The sequence below is a fragment of the Sorex fumeus genome, unplaced genomic scaffold, assembly GCF_029834395.1.
Source record: "Sorex fumeus unplaced genomic scaffold, SorFum_2.1 ptg000030l, whole genome shotgun sequence".
NCBI classification, from domain to species: Eukaryota; Metazoa; Chordata; class Mammalia; order Eulipotyphla; family Soricidae; genus Sorex; species Sorex fumeus.
The window spans coordinates 15941895-15962654 of NW_026606087.1; the positions used below are offsets into that span (position 1 = coordinate 15941895).

At 48.3% G+C, this 20760-nt stretch overlaps 1 protein-coding gene across 1 annotated transcript in view; it reads right to left on the reverse strand.

Annotated features, from left to right (window-relative positions):
• The window catches only part of RRM1 (ribonucleotide reductase catalytic subunit M1), a 57463-nt gene extending 43906 nt beyond the window's left edge, over nucleotides 1–13557 (reverse strand). Inside the window, exons 1-4 of the mRNA XM_056115925.1 lie at nucleotides 13310–13557; nucleotides 8988–9076; nucleotides 2637–2814; nucleotides 1400–1500 (exon numbers count right to left, since the gene is read on the reverse strand). Of these exons, the coding sequence (XP_055971900.1) occupies nucleotides 1400–1500; nucleotides 2637–2814; nucleotides 8988–9076; nucleotides 13310–13328 (387 nt within the window). The 5' untranslated portion in view covers nucleotides 13329–13557. The remainder of the gene's footprint in view (nucleotides 1–1399; nucleotides 1501–2636; nucleotides 2815–8987; nucleotides 9077–13309) is intronic.
• Between the last annotated feature and the right edge of the window lie 7203 nt (nucleotides 13558–20760).

The window sequence follows — 20760 nt, forward strand, 5'->3', positions numbered from 1 at the left end:
AAACTACCACTGTGATAGTAAGATTTATAGCAGAATGAGCAATTGTTATAGTTCTGTGGTTTGTTTTGTAGTGCTGGGGGGAATGAACCCAAGATCTCTCGCATATAAGACACCCTACCACCTATCACATCCCTCCTGGCCCCTAGTATGGTTTTTGAAACAATTACATACAAACGACCATTTTAGTAAGAAAAACAGCCAGTTTTTCTGCTGCTCTCAATAATAATTCACATGTAAGGACTAGAAAAATCTAAAAAGGGGCTGGAGCGATAGCACAGCTGGTAGGGCGTTTGCTTTGCACGTGGCCGACCCGGGTTCGATTCCCAGCATCCCATATGGTCCCCAAGCACTGCCAGGAGTAATTCCTGAGTGCATGAGCCAGGAGTAACCCCTGTGCATTGCCAGGTATGACCCAAAAAGAAAGAAAATAAATAAATAAATAAATAAATATTCTTAAAAATCTGAAAAAAAAAACTTAAATTTTTAAGAGTGTCTTTACTGCCAAAGGTAGATAAAGACCTAGCCTGAGATCTTCCATGCAATAATGGAGAACTTTAAAGTTAAAATTGTTTTTTACTCTTTCCAGATATTCATGTAAATAAATCCTATCTGCAGCAAAGAGCTGAATGAATCTAGGCATCTTTTCCCTTCCGTCATCTGGAGGAGCTAGAGAGATAAAAACAGGAGGTAGAGCACTTGCCTTGCATGTGGCTGGGTTCTACTCCTGACACCCCATATGGTTCCCTAAGCCATGCCAAGAGCAAACCCTGAGCACTGCTGGGTGTTGCCCACCTCCAAAAAAAGGGGAAGAGAACACTCTTAAACTTTCTTAAACTTCCTGAGCAAGTTCTCTAAAATTTCCTTAAAGGACTCAGTTTACCACAGTCTACTATAATTCTCAATTTACTTATTATTTGACCCAGCAAGTTCATTTAAGGGATTTATCTTGCCAATATACTCATCTATGAGCAAAACACCTACCACAGAACAGTAACTGGAGCAAAACTGGAAAATAAGCAAACATTATTAGAGCAATTCTTTCATATGTGTACTAAGAAATATACAGCGGCTAATAATATATATATATGTATATATAGTTGTTCGCTGGGCCACACCCATCAATGCTCGGAGGTTGTAACTGGCTCTGCACTTAGAACTATTCCTGGCAGTGCTTGGGGGACCATAACCATATGGGATGCCGGGGATCGAACGTGGGTCAGCCACATGCAAGGCAAGCGTCCGACTCCTTATACTATCCCTCCAGCCCAAATAGGGTAAATTTTTAAGTGCTGGTATACAAATATCTCTAAGTTGAAAAAGGTATCAACAAAAACAATATACAACCACTCCAGGCATGTATACACACACAAGTACTTTACCAGGAAATTTTTATACATACATCTTTATTTGCTAAAACAATATCCAATGTTGACTTGGCCACCATAGGAGAGTGCTTGCCATTATGTGGATTTATGTAGTTGTACAGGTCTTCCATCACATCTTAAATAAATAAACACAACAGTCTATTCAGTATTAGGTAATCTTTAAATAATGGTTCTCAAACTCTTTTTCTTCACCCTAGCCCTCATCAATGCTCAAGAGTATTTAATAAACATATGTATGTTCAATAAATATGCCTCTCTTAAGGAAACAATCTTCCAGATTGCATATATCTTGAAAAAGATTGCCAGGTGATTCTGATAACCAACCCCACGGAGAATTATTGGTTCAAGAAACTTCTAACGAGAAATAACTTAATTATTTTTAATCTAGCAGAACAAAAACTCAACCTAAAATTCAAAATTTATCAACCCAAACATTTCAGTCATGTAAATGCACACTTACTAAGTTCTCTACTTCAAGAGACCATAGCATATCTGGTCCTACGCATTTATGTATAAAAGTTAAACACACCTAATACTGGGGTTTTGATTAGGATTCGATCTATTTTTTTAAAAAAATTCCCATTCCATTTTCTGTTGACCAAGATGTGATTACTCAAGGTCGCACACTCCTGGTTACAGTGTCCATGCACTTATTTGTGGTATTCACAAACATGTTGACTGGGGATCATATGCCTGACCGAGATGCCTGCACACTTTTTAGCTGTGGTGGTCACTAGAGTTATATAGTTAAGTGGTGGTGTCCATACAGGTTACAGTGTGCCAGAGTGTGCACTTGGTTGTGATGTCAGGATCCGAAATGGCAGGAAGGCCCTCCAGGACCACATCCAGTGCATATTTGTTAGTGCAGGAGACTGAACCTCTAGCGCAATTTGAAAGGCAGAAGCTTCTGTCACTGAGTTATCTCCAGGTCCAGTATGAACTTGAATCTATAGGTGAATTTTGGGAGAATTAATTCTTTAAAATCTAATGAAAAGGGTTACCATATTTAAGGCCCCACAGGGCAGGAGCCAAAAAACAAACAAACAAAAAAAAAACCATTCACTGACTCATTAGTTTATGCAGATCAGCAAGCAACCTGGAAAAGAAGGTCAGTCCCTTTTCTACCATTGATTACACAAATTGTTTGGCTACAGGTATAACTTTTTTGCTGACATTCAAGGTTACATTCTAGTTCCTTATCAATTTGTTGAAAATACACAATTGCTTCTAATTTTTTTCTTCTAAACTCACCACTGAATACTTTCTTTGTTTCTTTGTGCAAGTTAGAGACAGCAATCCTTGCTGCCAGGATAGCATAGTCAGGGTGCTTAGTAGTCAAGGTTGCAGCTGTTTCAGCAGCCAAAGTATCTAACTCCACAGTGGTAACTCCACTATATAATCCCTGGATTACTTTCATGGTGATCTGAGCCTAAAAAAAAAAAAAAATTAGTAAATAAATAAATAAATAAATATAAGAGATTTGCATTTTCCCTAAAACCAACATTTCCATAAAAAAGCAATTAAGAGGGCTAGAGAGTTAGTACAGCATACTATACCTTGCATGCAGCCATCCCCGGTTCAATTCCAGTATCTCATTTGAGTTCTGCCAGGAGTGACCCTTGAGCCAAGTCAGGAAGAGCCCCTGAGCACCACTAGGTGTGGCCCAAAAACCCAAAAAAAGCAGAGATAACAAACAACTTTGAGAGGCCAGAACAGTAGTGCAGAAGATAGGTATTTGCCTTATAAGTGTCAAGCCAGGGCTCAATTCTTGGCTTCCCATATGTAATCCCCATCCCGCCATAAATTATTGAATATAGAGCCAGGAGTAACCACTGAGCATTGAGAGGTGTGGCCCAAAAACAAAACAAAGAAAAAAATCAGGTTTGATCCCACAACACCACTGTGTAAGCTCAACTATAGGACCAGTTTTTTTTTTCCTTTTTTATTGATTCACTGTGAGATACAATTGCAAAGTTTTCGTATTTGAGCTTTGATCATACAATGATCAATCACCCATCCCTTCACCAGTGCACATTTTCCACCACCAAAATATCCAGTATCCATCCCCTCCCCATTTCAACTCTTCCACTGCCTGTCTGGCAGACAATTTCCACAGTACTCTCTCTCTCTACTACGATTACATTCAATATTTCGACACCAGTCCCATCACCAGTCAAACCTGCTGAAAAGGCAATGCTAGACAATTTGTTTTACATTGCCTGTGATGGATAGCATATAAGGTCGCACAGCAACTCTTGCTCTAGAAGTTCTAAAATTTTAATAACTAGAGTCTGGATGGGCTGGAGCGATAGCACAGCGGTAGGGCATTTGCCTTGTGTGCAGCCGGCCTGCCGAGCCAGGTTCGATTCCTCCGCGATTTCTCCACCTCTCTTGGAGAGCCCGGCAAGCTACCGAGAGTATCTTGCCTGCACGGCAAAGCCTGGCAAGCTACCCGTGAAGTATTCGATACGCCAAAACACAGTAACAATAAGTCTCACAATAGCAACGTTACTGGGCCCACTCGAGCAAATCGATGAACAACTGAACAACGGGAGGACAGGACAGGGTCTGGAAAGATCTCAGCATCGAGCTGCTTGGTTCCGAGATTCGTGTGTGTATCTCTGGATCATGGCTGTGTAATAGCTTAAAAAGCAGCCGCCGGGGGCAATTTGTGGACATCATCTCAGAGTTCCATTGGGGTGGGGAGAAGGAGGGCTGCTCCTCCCCTGTCCCATGAGGCCTGGCGTTTGCCGCTTCTGTCCCAGCATACCTGGACTTTTTGTTGGGTTCTAGAAGATGGGAGTCACCGGGATGGGGAGCAGGTGGAAGGACAGCCTGTCTGGAGTGGCCTGCCAAAAGTGTCCTATTGCAAAGTCCGGAGGCATCTCTGCAGCAAGCTGCTCGGATCAGAGATACGTGTGTGTGTGTGTGTGTGTGTGTGTGTATGTGTGTGTGTCTCTCCTAGGCCCAGTTTTACTAACTTACAATTTTTCCCCCAAGGCATTATTTTATTAAAGTATCATGAATTACAAAGTTATTCATAGCTGAATTTTTTACATACAATGTTCCATCAAGAATTCCACCCAATGGGGCTGGAGTGATAGCAGAGCGGGCAGGGCATTTGCCTTGCACTCGGCCGACCCGGGTTCGATTCCCAGCATCCTATATGGTCCCCCAAGCACCGCCAGGTGTGACCCAAAAAAAAGCAAAGAAAAAAAAAGAATCCCACCCAGTGTCAACTTGCCTCCAGCAGTATTCACAGATTCCCTCTCCTACCCACCCCCAACCCACCCTGGAATCTTGAGAGGCACATTTTTAATTTGGTTATTAAAGTCTGGGTTTCACAATTTCAGTGTCGTTGACTCTGTGGTTTGGATATTTAGCTTTACCATTTTTACCACCACCCATGTAACTGAATCCTCTTGGCCCCACCCCTACTGCTTCTCATCTACCTCTTCTTTCATTCCCCTTCACTGTCTCAAGAGTTATCTAGGCATCTTCCCCTTTAAATGAGGAAATTGCATTTCCCTATCCAATTACTCTAAATATCACATGTAAGTGTTATCCTCCTAGGGGGTATGGTGCCACCAACGGTCAACCTGTACCTGTGGGGTGAGTGCATCAGCAGCCTGATGTTGCCTTCAGGCTTCCTGATACCCCAAAATTGCCACTGTGCCTTTGGTCAGACCCCAATAACTTGGGAACAAGTTTACCAAGAAATTAAACAGCCAAAAGTTAGGTATGTGGGAGTCACACCCACAAACCACCTCCGGCTCAGCCATACAAGCTCACTCAGAGTTGGTATGGGCTACCTCCCCCACTTCATATAGAAGAACTGGCAATCACCCCCACAAATCAACTCCAGTGCCACCCTGTAAGCTCTTGCCTCAGAGAACCCTAAATAAATCTCGAAAGAGATCAAAAGTCGCAGTTAAGCTTGGACCCATACATGGCTTAACAGTCTGGAGTAAACTGGAGGGGGCGAGTTGGCCTGTGCCTGCCCAAGCAGAGTCCCTGGCAGCCACTTGCTTCCACAATCCAAAATTGCCACCATACCCCAAGCCTGATTGCACCATCTCAGGATGGACCTCACCAAGATATAATCTGCTGAAAATTTTGTAATGTGGATCTTAGCACACCAACAGCCTTGGCCCAGAGACACAGCAGCAAGACCCAGAAGACACACAGCACCAGAGATCTCTTCTGGCCCCACACTGAGTCAATATCACTGGGGCACCCCAGATGGAGCAGGTACAGTCTCCCCACCTACTCCTGATGGAATCCCGGTGACCAAGAGCTTCCACAAGCAAGGCCCAGGTATGCAGTTTCCAGGACTAAATCTCCAGGCCACGTGGCGGCAGAGGTCCTGGGCTGTCTCTCCTGGGGTCCCCACCCGCCCAGAAGACTGGCTGTCATGCCCACAAAATAGCCTCTGGGCATCATCTTAGCCCACCAGCAGCAGCCTGGCCCAGAGACTCCAAACTGAATCCCAAAATGGATTAGCGCCATACAGAGATGTCTCTGGAACCCAACCATTTACAATCTAGAAATTTACATTTACAACCGCAACCGTGCGAGCTCTTGTGATATTCAAAATGAGATATGGAAATATATCATCTAGCATCTGCCCCTGGCAGGTAGGCTTGAATGGTGGTGGGAAAATCCTAGCAAAATTAATGCCCCAAATTAAAAGAGAGAGAATATTGGGGAAATTATCTGCCATAGAGGCAGGGTGAGGGCTGCGATGTGTATGTGTGTGTGTGGGGGGGGGGGGGAGGGGTATGATACTGGGAACATTGGTGGTGGAAAATGTGCACTGGTGGAGGGATGGGTGTTCCATCATTGTATGGCTGAATCTCAAACATGAAAGCTTTGTAACTCTATCTCACAGTGATACAATAAAATAAAAAAGTAATGTGGAGTTCATGCCCAACTGAATCAGATTTAAAAAAAATAAAGGTGTTATCCTCCTGTGTTTGTCCTTCTTCTTCTGGCTTACTGCCTATCTTCCAGTTCCATCCATGTTATGGTATATTCCACACTCAAAATTAAATCTCAGAAGACACTAAGCAAGCAGCAAAATTTCATGGATATATTATTCTCCCATTGATCATCGATTTGCTTGAGCGGGCCCAGTAACGTCTCCATTGGAGACTTTGTTGTTACTGTGTCTGGCATATCGAATACTCTCGGTAGCTTGCCGGGCTCTCCGAGAGGGGCGGAGGAATCGAACTCGGGTTGGCCATGTTGGCTGCGTGCAAGGCAAATGCCCTACCGCTGTGCTATTGCTCCGGGGCTTTCGCCTTACAAGCGGCCAACATGGCCGACCCGAGTTCGATTCCTCCGCCCCTCTCGGAGAGCCCGGCAAGCTACCGAGAGTATCTCGGCCGCACGGCAGAGCCTGGCAAGCTCCCCGTGACGTATTTGATATGCCAGACACAGTAACAACAAAGTCTCCAATGGAGACGTTACTGGGCCCGCTCGAGCAAATCGACGAACAACGGGAGGGCCTTTACCTTTACCTTTATTATTCTCCCAGCTGCAATCTCTGGGGCATGTTTGGGAGGTGGGCAGGTCAAGTCCTCACCCTCCAAAGCCCCAGCAGCCACACTCACACCCCCATGGATACCACCAGGCCAATGGCCCAATTTCACTGCCTCCCAACTAAGCTCTGTAGAGACGCCAAACTGTCAAAAATCCCAGGTACGGCGCATATGCTGCCTGGGCATGAGCCCGTGTGCTGCTTGCGCCCACGTGGCCAAGCACATGTGGTTCCCGACCACATGTGTTGCCCGCATCTCCCCTCTTGAGATGTGCACTTTCATGCTTTCATGGCTAATGCTAGGATGTGTGTAGGGGCTCTCCCCGCCCTTGGAGAAGCCCGTGTTCTCTCTTGAGTACTTTACTCTCTCCCTCTCTCTCCCTCCGTACCTAAAAATCCTCCAAATAAAATCCATTTACTTCACTGCTTGTCTACTCCTGAAATTCCTTTCTGCGAGGCGAGACAAGAACCCAGTAACCCTGGGTCCCGGGTGGCAGAGGCGGGTGGGGAGAAAGTGACTGTCTTTCTCCTCCCCACTTCACATAAGTCACCCGTGGGGCCCACCAACATCAAGAGGAGACGGATGGGAGAGGAAGAAGAGAGAGGAGAGAGGGAGAGAGAGGAGACTGGGAAGAGAGAAAGATGGAGAGAGGGAAAAAAAGGAGAGGAGAGAGAATAGAGATAGAATTGACAGAGGAGAGAGAATGGAAAGAGAAAAAGATCAAGAGTAGAGAGACAAGGAGAGAGAAGAGAGAGAAAAGGAGAGAGACAGTGGGGGGAAGACAGGGAGAGGGAGAGAGAGCAAGGAGAGAGAGGAAAGAGAAAGTGGGAGAGACAGAGAAGAGAGGAGAGGGCGGGGGGAGAGGAAGAGAGAGGAGAGAGGGAGAGAGACTCGGAGAAAGAGTAGAAGGAGAAAAGACAAAGAGGCGAAAGGCAGGGAGAGAGAAGAGAGAGGAAAGGAGAGATGGTGAGGAAAAGACTGGGAGGGAAAGGAGAGAGAGAAAAGAGAAAATGGGAGAGACAAAGAGAGGGAAGGGAGAGAGAGGAGAGGGAGGGGGAGAGGTAGAGAGAGGGGAGAGGGAGAGATCACAGAGACAGGAGCAGAGAAAGAGAGGAAGAGAGAGACAGTGGGAAGAGAGAAAGATGAGAGAGGGGAGAAAAAGGAGAGAGAAGAGAGGGAGAGAGAATAAACAGAGGGGTGAGAGAGAATGGAAAGAGAAAAAGACAAAGAGAGAGACAAAGAAGAGAGAGGAAAGGAGACAGTGGGGAAGAGAAAGGGAGATAAAAGAGAGAGAGGGAAGAGAAAGTGGGAGAGACGGAGAGGGAGAGAGAAGGCAGGGAGAGAGGAAAGAGGGAGAAAAAAAATCCCAGGTACATGGGTTATCAGGCTGATAACTCTGGGGTCTTCTTGGATTGGGGGCAGGAAACTACTCCCTGACCCCATACTTCCAGAAGCCCACCCCACATCTCACAACCACCGCCTTGTAAACTCATGGTCCAGTCACACAGCCTGGAGTTTCTGTGTTTCTGGAGTATGCGGCCTCATTAGTGGTAGTACAACACCTCCATATTCTATAGCACTGACATCCCAGTAAAGGCACATGAAATTAGATAGGAAAGTAACATAAAAGCCAACAACTGCTCTATAAATAATAATTCAGAAGGTTCAACTAACAAGAAACAGCTTAGTAAAACTTCAGACAAGGACTTAATGACCCATATGAGATATAATAATTTTCAGTTTATTTTACTGGAGTACTTTTTATAGTTCCATTAGTCATTTACTTGTAGCAAGCAATATAAAATAAATTATTTTGTGTCTGCTAAGGGGCAGGCTTGGGGGTGGTTGAAAAAATGGAGACAGTGGTGGAGGGAAGGTCACACTGGTGGTAGGATTGGTGTTGGAATACTGAATGCCTATAACAAATGTATCTGGTACAACTCTACAAACCAAGGTGTCTAAATAAAGGGGGGAAACTTGACCAAAAAAAGAAACAAGTTTTTTTAAAAAAACACATAATGCAAGTTACTCAAGATACAAAGTCATTTTATTTACTTACTGGATCAACAAAGTCCATATTGAGTCCATAACAAAGCTTCTGGATTCTAGAGGTAATTTTGTCAAACATAACCCGCTCTTGGCGACCATCTGAAAAATAAAACCGTGCAAAGAAATGCTTTGTTTAGAAAATATTACTTCGGGGCGGGAAAGATACTTAAGGAGATAAGACTATTGCCTTGCTACTAGTTTGGTTACCCAAGCAGCACTAGGAATGATGCCTGAGCATAGAGTCAAGACTAAACACTAAGTACAGCTGGGTATAGTCAAAATACAAAAAGGGAAAAAAGGAACACAAGAAGGCATTATTTTTGAAACTTGTTTCTATTTAACGTACACACTTAGTCAAGATGTAAGCTGCAAAACTTTGATTACAACTCAAACTTGTAAAAACCTAATTCCAATACACAGATTACAACTTAATAGCTACACTGCATTTAACTCATTTTTTAACCTTAATCACCTTGCGCAATGTTACTCTCCTACTAGGAAAAACAGCTCAGGAATGTTACTCCATAATCATAGAACAATTTTCATACAAACTGTTCCTACATTCCTAACTACAAGATCTTTGAAAATGGAGTTAAATTCTCTATTATTTTCCACATAGTGCTTAGCACATTCAGAAAATAATTGTAGGGTGACTGCCAGCTACTCTTTTAAATTATTAAAAGTAAAATTAACAAAAACGAGCAAATCTGCTATTTTACTGACATGCCCAAAACACGAGAAACCCAAACCATATTAAAAAATTAAAAATAAATCTAAATATAGTTTTGTGTACTAACAAGCCTTGCTAATGCAAGAAAGATTTTAATGGGAGATTGGAATAGCGAACCACATGGATTACATTCTCTGAAAGAAAAATAAAGTAAGCCTTGCCTTTCTAACTTGTTGTAGAATCCATTTTTTCAACTACAGTATTTCAAAGTGTACCAAAATGCTGCGATTTTTCATCACAAGGCCACAGATGACTCAGAAGGTGGAGCAAATGTGGGCGTTTGGAAGAGCCAGGTGCATTGGGTTCTGTCCCAGCTACCAATACCTCACAGTCCCACAACCCAGGTGTGCCCTCTCCCCAAAGAAATTCCAACATAAGCTATTAAACACTCCACAACCATTCGATTGATCTCTGTTACAGTCTTCTGAAAGCACCTTCTTGGCTGGAGCAATACAATAGCACAGCAGGTAGGGCGTTTGCCTTGCATGTGGCTGAACCCATGGCTGACCCGGGTTCGATTCCCAGCATCCCATATGGTCCCCCGAGCACCACCAGGAGTAATTCCTGAGTGCATGAGTCAGGAGTAACCCCTGTGCATTGCCGGGGGTGACCCAAAAAGAAAAAAGAGAAAAAAAAAGAGAGAGAAACTGAAAGCATCTTCATTGTTCCATACCTCCCCCTTAAAGAGCTCAAAAACAGGATGCTCATCTCTCACTCACAATAAAATAAAATAAGCACCCTAAATATTCTGGTCTCACAGATAAAATGGGGCCTAGGGAAATTCTGAGAAATGATATTCTCAAAATACTATTAGAGAGTCACCATCATCCATCCCTCCAGTTCTTGCTTGTGCTTAAACACTAGACACAGTCAGATCCATGTCAGCCTATCCACTCACTGCTCATTCTAAAAAATATTTATTCTTGAGCTTAAGCAACAGTTTAGTGAGCAGGACACTTGCCTCCCATGAAGCTGACCTGGGTTCAATCCCCTCTGGACCCCAATATGATCCAGAGTCCTACCAAGAGTGATCCCTGAACACAGAGCAAGAAGTAAGCCCTAAGCAAAGCAGGGTGTTCCCCATACCAAGTAAAATTAAATAAATAAATGAAATTCTCATTCATTCTCTCAAAGGAGAGCAGCACGCCACAAAGATGTCGCCCTCCTCCCCTTTGTGCCAGGCTGATTTCAACTGGGGTACCTTGGAGGGGAACAGGTGTGTCCCTCGCCTTCCTCAAATGAAGCCCAGCAGCTGCAAAACCTCCAGAACCCAACTGCTGCCACGCTCATGGACCACCTTCATGGGCTCATCCTAAAACCTCCAAGCATGAGAATTAATCTCCTAAAAAACTCAGGTACGCAGGACCAGTGACAGGAGTCTGAGATAGGCAACCTCCTCCCCTCTCCCAATCCTTCTGGTTTCCAGGAAGTCACGCCCAAGAACTGCCTCTGGGCACCATTTAAGCACATTAACGGTGGCCATGAGTCAGAGACTCACAAATTAATCTCCAAAGAAAGCACCACACCACAGAGATGGCTCCGAACCCCAAATACTTAAAAATTTTCAAATTCCAGGACTGTGTGGTCACTTTCACAGTCGTGTGACATCTCATACTATTCATGGCAAACAATATAAAATAAATTACTTAGAATCTGCCTAAAGGGCAGACTGGAGTGGTGGTGGGAAGAGTCAAAGTAGTGGTGGTGAGAAGGTGCAATGGTGTTGGAATTAAAATATTGAATGTAAGCATTTATTATGAACAATTATGAAAAAATTTTAATTTTCTTAAAATTTTTTTTAAAAAGTAATGCAGAGTTCAAGTCTGCTCCAATCAGTTTAATCAGTGGCTGAATAAATAGCAGTACTCCTATATTAAAAAAAATTCTCATTCATTCTTTGAATATCTATCCACTAATGGGAGATCCTGTGCTAGAAGCTGTGCTAAACAAAAGCCCCCATCTTTGAGACAAAATCTAGTGGACAAAACAGCCAGTCCACCAAGTATCTATCAAGCAACTGCAGATCTGAAATAACTGTATTGCTTTAATAGAACGTGTTTGTTGTTCAGTTCTCCATAAAAAGTTATGTTCTACTTCCTTTCAAAGCAGGAAGGACCTCCTGTGTTAGTTACTACTTCACATATCCAAACGAAGGGCTAGCACGAAGCAGGTCCCCCAAAAAGTCTACTGGGGCACAGCTTGTTGAAAAATATCAGTTCCTCCCTCTTCCAGTTCCTGACCTTCAAGGTGTCCAGGCAAGATACTCCATGAAGTATCTCTTATCAGCAGGGCAGGACAGTTGGTCTCTATCCCAAACTCCCCAGGGAGTCAGGGACACCACATCTCCCACACAGGGCAAATTCCAGGAAGCTGTATGGGTCAAGAACCCTGGTTTGCCACTCCCCTGGAGATCAGAAAGTACCAGGTGCCTGCCAAGGACAGGCGTCCCTTCTTTTCCCGCTCCCCAAGAGCCGTACATACAATGCCACCAACAGTTTCCAAAGAAACCTTCCACAAAATTATCCACCAGGTTAATAACTCTACCGAAAACCCAATACCCTATGGTTAACTGACCATTTGGAATGTCTGCCTGGGTGTTTGTTTTTAGCTCACACGGGAATGCACAGGGATCACTCTTGGGGGTGCTCAGCAACCCCGGGGAATGGAACTCGGTGCCCGCCGCCCCCGCACGAAAGTGCTAACCTGAACCCCTGTGCTATCTCTCCAGCCTCCCTGGTGAGCAGGGGAGGCAGTGGGTAAGGCTTACGCGCGCCTTGCACATGGCTGACCCTTGTCCCATCCCCCAGCACCGCCAGGAGTGATCCCCGAGCACAGAGCCAGGAGCAAAAACTAAGCACTGCTAGGCGTGGCCCTAAAATCCCGCCTGAAATAAATGAAAGTCATTTGTAAGTAAGTAAAACACAATAAGGTGCCCAGAGGAAGTTCAAGTTTCAGGGACCCGGCAGGTATCTGGCCGAAGTTTGTTCCAATTCATCCGCGGGTAGCCCTGCAGCAGACACGCAGCCGATTCGGCTCAACCCCAGCTTCTCAAATAAATAAATAAATAAATAAATAGTAAGTTAACATCTACTTTTATTTCCCCCCCTCTTTTTCTGTCTGTGACTTGGCGACTTTACGGGCTCCCTGTATTTTCCCGGGCTCCGGCCGACGACCCCACCGGGCCCCGTCAGAGCACGGACGAAACTTCCCAGACGAACTCGCCGCGAAGGTCTGTCTTGCCCAAGGCGGGCGGGCGACCGCGCGCGGAATGAATGACTGCAGCGACGGGGGATGGGGGCGGGGGGAAGCGGAAACAACCCTCCCCCCGGCCCCGGCGACCCCCGGCCTCGCCCACCCCGGCACCCGATGACTCGTCGGGGGTCGCAGGGAAAGCGCGGGGAATGGGAAGCCCCGAGCCCGGCGGGCGCAGGGGGGAGGGGAGGCGTGGGGGAGGGGAAGCGGGTGGGGGGCGGGCTGGGGGCGCCCGCGGGAAGCCCCGAGGCCGGGTAGGCTGGCGAGGTGGGAAGCGCGGCCCGCGGCGCGGGAAGCCTGGGCGGGCGCGCCAGCCCGCGCGTCCCAAGAGCCGCTCCCCGGCCTCTCACCTCGCTTGATCACATGCATCGCGGCCAGTGGCTGAGGCGACCCCGGGCTCGGAGACGCGGCTACGGGGGACAGGTGCCGGCGTGACAGAAAGCGTCTGTCAGAGAGCGGAGCGGAGGGCGCGGCTCCAGAGAGCGGCAGGGACCCGAAAGCGGTCAGGTCGGCACTTTGCCACTCTGCGCTAAGGCGCGAATCTCCAAACTCTCGCTCCCGCCACGGCAAACGCAAAAACGCGCGACGGAGTTTCCGGGACGTTACTTTGGCGTCTGCGCCCCCTGGTGGAGAGCACCCCTTCGCCGCCATGTTGAGTGTGACAAGCCCGCAGGAACCTGCGCGGGGCTCCGCCATATTGAGAGTGTCCGCGCCGCAGAAAGCGGCACTGGGCTCGGCCGTCACCTTGAGCGCAGACCGGCCGGGAGCCGCCGCTCGCCCACCTCTGCGGAGGGCGTGACCAAGCCCGTCTCCGGCTGCGGGCTGGGCGCTCGGAGCCCGCCAGTGTGGACCCCGCCCCACGCCCACGGAAGTCCCCGAAATTTGATCCTTTTTTTTTCTCCCCCGAAAACTTTTTTTTTCCTTCGATGGATTTATGGAGTGTTTTTTTTTTAATTGAACTTTGACATTTTTGAATTGAAATTTTTCGTTGAAAGTTCAGTACATTAGTCAGTATTAAGTGGGTTTCAACATTTTCTGTCAATTTGTGGCTTGTCTTTCCTTTGGGGGGCTGGGGGAACCACACCCGGGGATTCTCAGGAGTGACTCTTGTCTCTGCACTCAGGGATCAACGCCCCTCACCCTCCTTTCCCCGGGCGCTGTCCCAAGCCAAATAGGGATTGACCCCATGTGAAAAATATATTACCGCTCGCAGGCGGAGGGGATGATGACGATGTGAGTGTGTTGTCATCGGGCTCTCTCTTGCCTCCCGCCTTCGGTGCTCTCGGGCTGCAGTGTATGGACCGGATCGGAATGGCTCCTCCTTTGTGCTCTGCTTCTGTGTGTCCCGCTGTGCTCTTTTCCGTCTATTTCTGACTCTGTCTCTGTAATCTCTCCTCTGGTCTCTTCCAGTCTCTCTCTACAGCCCTTCTGCTCCTTTCTCTCTGGAGCCCTTGGCTCTGGATTCTGACTCTGCCCCCCTCCTGTCCTACAGTCTCAGTTTACATAGCAATCACATAGGGTGGTGGCATAAAGGTAGGTTGAACATTAACAAATCAACAAAGAGGGGTAAGACGACTCCTCCGGGAGATTAATTCAAGGATAAAAAATCTCATCTAAAGAGATGACTCTGGATCACTAGGAGATCCCTTAAGGGCAGGATCCCATCCTATCCAGGGTATGTCACTTTCTTCTTTCCTCAGCTAGTAATCCATTTGAATAGTTGTAGTGAATCTACTTCTAATATTTCTATTAGAAATGTCATTCTGTATGAGCACAGTAAGAGCTATATCAACTTAAAGTTCCTGAGGACGTCTTACTATATATTCCAGGCCACAGACCTCAGGCCAGGTTAGTCTTCCTAACCCCAGCAGGATCCTAGTCTCGTTGTTACTTTTGGATCCTGACAGCATTTGTCTATGACCATGCTCTCGACTTATAGTTGAGTATTGTGGCGCTTTGGCCTGGCCCATTTTGTCACCAGGGTAGCTCACAGGTTGCCCTGGTTCCATTCAGTCCCTTGTCGGGACCCTGCTTTTGGGGTGCTAGGAACTAAGGGCAACTGAGTCGAGAAAGCAGATGCCCAGGAGTAAATATGACTGGAGTCAATCAACTCCCAAGTTACGAAGCATAATATTAACTGACTTCCTGTGTCCATACAGAAAGGACATTGCTTTAAGCTAAACTAAGTTCCCTGCGGCAAGTCTGAAAAGACAAACCCAATGTTATTCTACAACCCCGTGTCCATCATGTGCAAGGCAAGCGTCCTGCCCACTGTACTATCCTGCTGACCTTTAAAAAAATTATTAAAGTACCATGATTTACAAAGTTATTCATAATTGAGATTTAGATATATAGTGTTCTAGGGGCCAGAGAGATAGTACAGGGGGTAGGGCAGTTTGCTTTGCACACAGCCTACCTGGGTTGGATCCCTTGCATCCCAGATGATACACTGAGCATGGCCAGGTGTGACTCCTGAGTGCAGATCCAGGAGTAACCCCTGAGCATAGCCAGGTGTGACCCCAAAACAAGTAAAAAAAAAGAAAGAGCCATCTTTGAAACGTTCAGAATAAGAGAAGGAACACATGGAGGGTGCGGGATCCCGGAGGAAAAGAAAAAAGAAAAAACAGGTTCCAAAAAGAGCCGAGAGCACCGGGAAGTTCCAGATGGAGTAGGCGCCGCATCCCGCCTCCCCCAGATGGAACCCTGGTGACCAGAAGCCTCTACAAACACAGCTTGAGTATGCGGGAACGAGGACTTTTTCTCAAATCTGCCGGACTACACCTCCCAGGTAACCTCTGATCCCGGAAGTCATGCCCACAGCCCGCCCCCCAGCGCCATCTTTGAAACGTTCAGAATAAGAGAAGGAACACATGGAGGGTGCGGGATCCCGGAGGAAAAGAAAAAAGAAAAAACAGGTTCCAAAAAGAGCCGAGAGCACCGGGAAGTTCCAGATGGAGTAGGCGCCGCATCCCGCCTCCCCCAGATGGAACCCTGGTGACCAGAAGCCTCTACAAACACAGCTTGAGTATGCGGGAACGAGGACTTTTTCTCAAATCTGCCGGACTACACCTCCCAGGTAACCTCTGATCCCGGAAGTCATGCCCACAGCCCGCCCCCCAGCGCCATCTTTGAAACGTTCAGAATAAGAGAAGGAACACATGGAGGGTGCGGGATCCCGGAGGAAAAGAAAAAAGAAAAAACAGGTTCCAAAAAGAGCCGAGAGCACCGGGAAGTTCCAGATGGAGTAGGCGCCGCATCCCGCCTCCCCCAGATGGAACCCTGGTGACCAGAAGCCTCTACAAACACAGCTTGAGTATGCGGGAACGAGGACTTTTTCTCAAATCTGCCGGACTACACCTCCCAGGTAACCTCTGATCCCGGAAGCCATGCCCACAGCCCGCCCCCCAGCGCCATCTTTGAAACGTTCAGAATAAGAGAAGGAACACATGGAGGGTGCGGGATCCCGGAGGAAAAGAAAAAAGAAAAAACAGGTTCCAAAAAGAGCCGAGAGCACCGGGAAGTTCCAGATGGAGTAGGCGCCGCATCCCGCCTCCCCCAGATGGAACCCTGGTGACCAGAAGCCTCTACAAACACAGCTTGAGTATGCGGGAACGAGGACTTTTTCTCAAATCTGCCGGACTACACCTCCCAGGTAACCTCTGATCCCGGAAGTCATGCCCACAGCCCGCCCCCCAGCGCCATCTTTGAAACGTTCAGAATAAGAGAAGGAACACATGGAGGGTGCGGGATCCCGGAGGAAAAGAAAAAAGAAAAAACAGGTTCCAAAAAGAGCCGAGAGCACCGGGAAGTTCCAGATGGAGTAGGCGCCGCATCCCGCCTCCCCCAGATGGAACCCTGGTGACCAGAAGCCTCTACAAACACAGCTTGAGTATGCGGGAACGAGGACTTTTTCTCAAATCTGCCGGACTACACCTCCCAGGTAACCTCTGATCCCGGAAGTCATGCCCACAGCCCGCCCCCCAGCGCCATCTTTGAAACGTTCAGAATAAGAGAAGGAACACATGGAGGGTGCGGGATCCCGGAGGAAAAGAAAAAAGAAAAAACAGGTTCCAAAAAGAGCCGAGAGCACCGGGAAGTTCCAGATGGAGTAGGCGCCGCATCCCGCCTCCCCCAGATGGAACCCTGGTGACCAGAAGCCTCTACAAACACAGCTTGAGTATGCGGGAACGAGGACTTTTTCTCAAATCTGCCGGACTACACCTCCCAGGTAACCTCTGATCCCGGAAGTCATGCCCACAGCCCGCCCCCCAGCGCCATCTTTGAAACGTTCAGAATAAGAGAAGGAACACATGGAGGGTGCGGGATCCCGGAGGAAAAGAAAAAAGAAAAAACAGGTTCCAAAAAGAGCCGAGAGCACCGGGAAGTTCCAGATGGAGTAGGCGCCGCATCCCGCCTCCCCCAGATGGAACCCTGGTGACCAGAAGCCTCTACAAACACAGCTTGAGTATGCGGGAACGAGGACTTTTTCTCAAAACTGCCGGACTACACCTCCCAGGTAACCTCTGATCCCGGAAGTCATGCCCACAGCCCGCCCCCCAGCGCCATCTTTGAAACGTTCAGAATAAGAGAAGGAACACATGGAGGGTGCGGGATCCCGGAGGAAAAGAAAAAAGAAAAAACAGGTTCCAAAAAGAGCCGAGAGCACCGGGAAGTTCCAGATGGAGTAGGCGCCGCATCCCGCCTCCCCCAGATGGAACCCTGGTGACCAGAAGCCTCTACAAACACAGCTTGAGTATGCGGGAACGAGGACTTTTTCTCAAATCTGCCGGACTACACCTCCCAGGTAACCTCTGATCCCGGAAGTCATGCCCACAGCCCGCCCCCCAGCGCCATCTTTGAAACGTTCAGAATAAGAGAAGGAACACATGGAGGGTGCGGGATCCCGGAGGAAAAGAAAAAAGAAAAAACAGGTTCCAAAAAGAGCCGAGAGCACCGGGAAGTTCCAGATGGAGTAGGCGCCGCATCCCGCCTCCCCCAGATGGAACCCTGGTGACCAGAAGCCTCTACAAACACAGCTTGAGTATGCGGGAACGAGGACTTTTTCTCAAATCTGCCGGACTACACCTCCCAGGTAACCTCTGATCCCGGAAGTCATGCCCACAGCCCGCCCCCCAGCGCCATCTTTGAAACGTTCAGAATAAGAGAAGGAACACATGGAGGGTGCGGGATCCCGGAGGAAAAGAAAAAAGAAAAAACAGGTTCCAAAAAGAGCCGAGAGCACCGGGAAGTTCCAGATGGAGTAGGCGCCGCATCCCGCCTCCCCCAGATGGAACCCTGGTGACCAGAAGCCTCTACAAACACAGCTTGAGTATGCGGGAACGAGGACTTTTTCTCAAAACTGCCGGACTACACCTCCCAGGTAACCTCTGATCCCGGAAGTCATGCCCACAGCCCGCCCCCCAGCGCCATCTTTGAAACGTTCAGAATAAGAGAAGGAACACATGGAGGGTGCGGGATCCCGGAGGAAAAGAAAAAAGAAAAAACAGGTTCCAAAAAGAGCCGAGAGCACCGGGAAGTTCCAGATGGAGTAGGCGCCGCATCCCGCCTCCCCCAGATGGAACCCTGGTGACCAGAAGCCTCTACAAACACAGCTTGAGTATGCGGGAACGAGGACTTTTTCTCAAATCTGCCGGACTACACCTCCCAGGTAACCTCTGATCCCGGAAGTCATGCCCACAGCCCGCCCCCCAGCGCCATCTTTGAAACGTTCAGAATAAGAGAAGGAACACATGGAGGGTGCGGGATCCCGGAGGAAAAGAAAAAAGAAAAAACAGGTTCCAAAAAGAGCCGAGAGCACCGGGAAGTTCCAGATGGAGTAGGCGCCGCATCCCGCCTCCCCCAGATGGAACCCTGGTGACCAGAAGCCTCTACAAACACAGCTTGAGTATGCGGGAACGAGGACTTTTTCTCAAATCTGCCGGACTACACCTCCCAGGTAACCTCTGATCCCGGAAGCCATGCCCACAGCCCGCCCCCCAGCGCCATCTTTGAAACGTTCAGAATAAGAGAAGGAACACATGGAGGGTGCGGGATCCCGGAGGAAAAGAAAAAAGAAAAAACAGGTTCCAAAAAGAGCCGAGAGCACCGGGAAGTTCCAGATGGAGTAGGCGCCGCATCCCGCCTCCCCCAGATGGAACCCTGGTGACCAGAAGCCTCTACAAACACAGCTTGAGTATGCGGGAACGAGGACTTTTTCTCAAAACTGCCGGACTACACCTCCCAGGTAACCTCTGATCCCGGAAGTCATGCCCACAGCCCGCCCCCCAGCGCCATCTTTGAAACGTTCAGAATAAGAGAAGGAACACATGGAGGGTGCGGGATCCCGGAGGAAAAGAAAAAAGAAAAAACAGGTTCCAAAAAGAGCCGAGAGCACCGGGAAGTTCCAGATGGAGTAGGCGCCGCATCCCGCCTCCCCCAGATGGAACCCTGGTGACCAGAAGCCTCTACAAACACAGCTTGAGTATGCGGGAACGAGGACTTTTTCTCAAAACTGCCGGACTACACCTCCCAGGTAACCTCTGATCCCGGAAGCCATGCCCACAGCCCGCCCCCCAGCGCCATCTTTGAAACGTTCAGAATAAGAGAAGGAACACATGGAGGGTGCGGGATCCCGGAGGAAAAGAAAAAAGAAAAAACAGGTTCCAAAAAGAGCCGAGAGCACCGGGAAGTTCCAGATGGAGTAGGCGCCGCATCCCGCCTCCCCCAGATGGAACCCTGGTGACCAGAAGCCTCTACAAACACAGTTTGAGTATGCGGGAACGAGGACTTTTTCTCAAAACTGCCGGACTACACCTCCCAGGTAACCTCTGATCCCGGAAGTCATGCCCACAGCCCGCCCCCCAGCGCCATCTTTGAAACGTTCAGAATAAGAGAAGGAACACATGGAGGGTGCGGGATCCCGGAGGAAAAGAAAAAAGAAAAAACAGGTTCCAAAAAGAGCCGAGAGCACCGGGAAGTTCCAGATGGAGTAGGCGCCGCATCCCGCCTCCCCCAGATGGAACCCTGGTGACCAGAAGCCTCTACAAACACAGCTTGAGTATGCGGGAACGAGGACTTTTTCTCAAAACTGCCGGACTACACCTCCCAGGTAACCTCTGATCCCGGAAGTCATGCCCACAGCCCGCCCCCCAGCGCCATCTTTGAAACGTTCAGAATAAGAGAAGGAACACATGGAGGGTGCGGGATCCCGGAGGAAAAGAAAAAAGAAAAAACAGGTTCCAAAAAGAGCCGAGAGCACCGGGAAGTTCCAGATGGAGTAGGCGCCGCATCCCGCCTCCCCCAGATGGAACCCTGGTGACCAGAAGCCTCTACAAACACAGCTTGAGTATGCGGGAACGAGGACTTTTTCTCAAAACTGCCGGACTACACCTCCCAGGTAACCTCTGATCCCGGAAGTCATGCCCACAGCCCGCCCCCCAGCGCCATCTTTGAAACGTTCAGAATAAGAGAAGGAACACATGGAGGGTGCGGGATCCCGGAGGAAAAGAAAAAAGAAAAAACAGGTTCCAAAAAGAGCCGAGAGCACCGGGAAGTTCCAGATGGAGTAGGCGCCGCATCCCGCCTCCCCCAGATGGAACCCTGGTGACCAGAAGCCTCTACAAACACAGCTTGAGTATGCGGGAACGAGGACTTTTTCTCAAAACTGCCGGACTACACCTCCCAGGTAACCTCTGATCCCGGAAGTCATGCCCACAGCCCGCCCCCCAGCGCCATCTTTGAAACGTTCAGAATAAGAGAAGGAACACATGGAGGGTGCGGGATCCCGGAGGAAAAGAAAAAA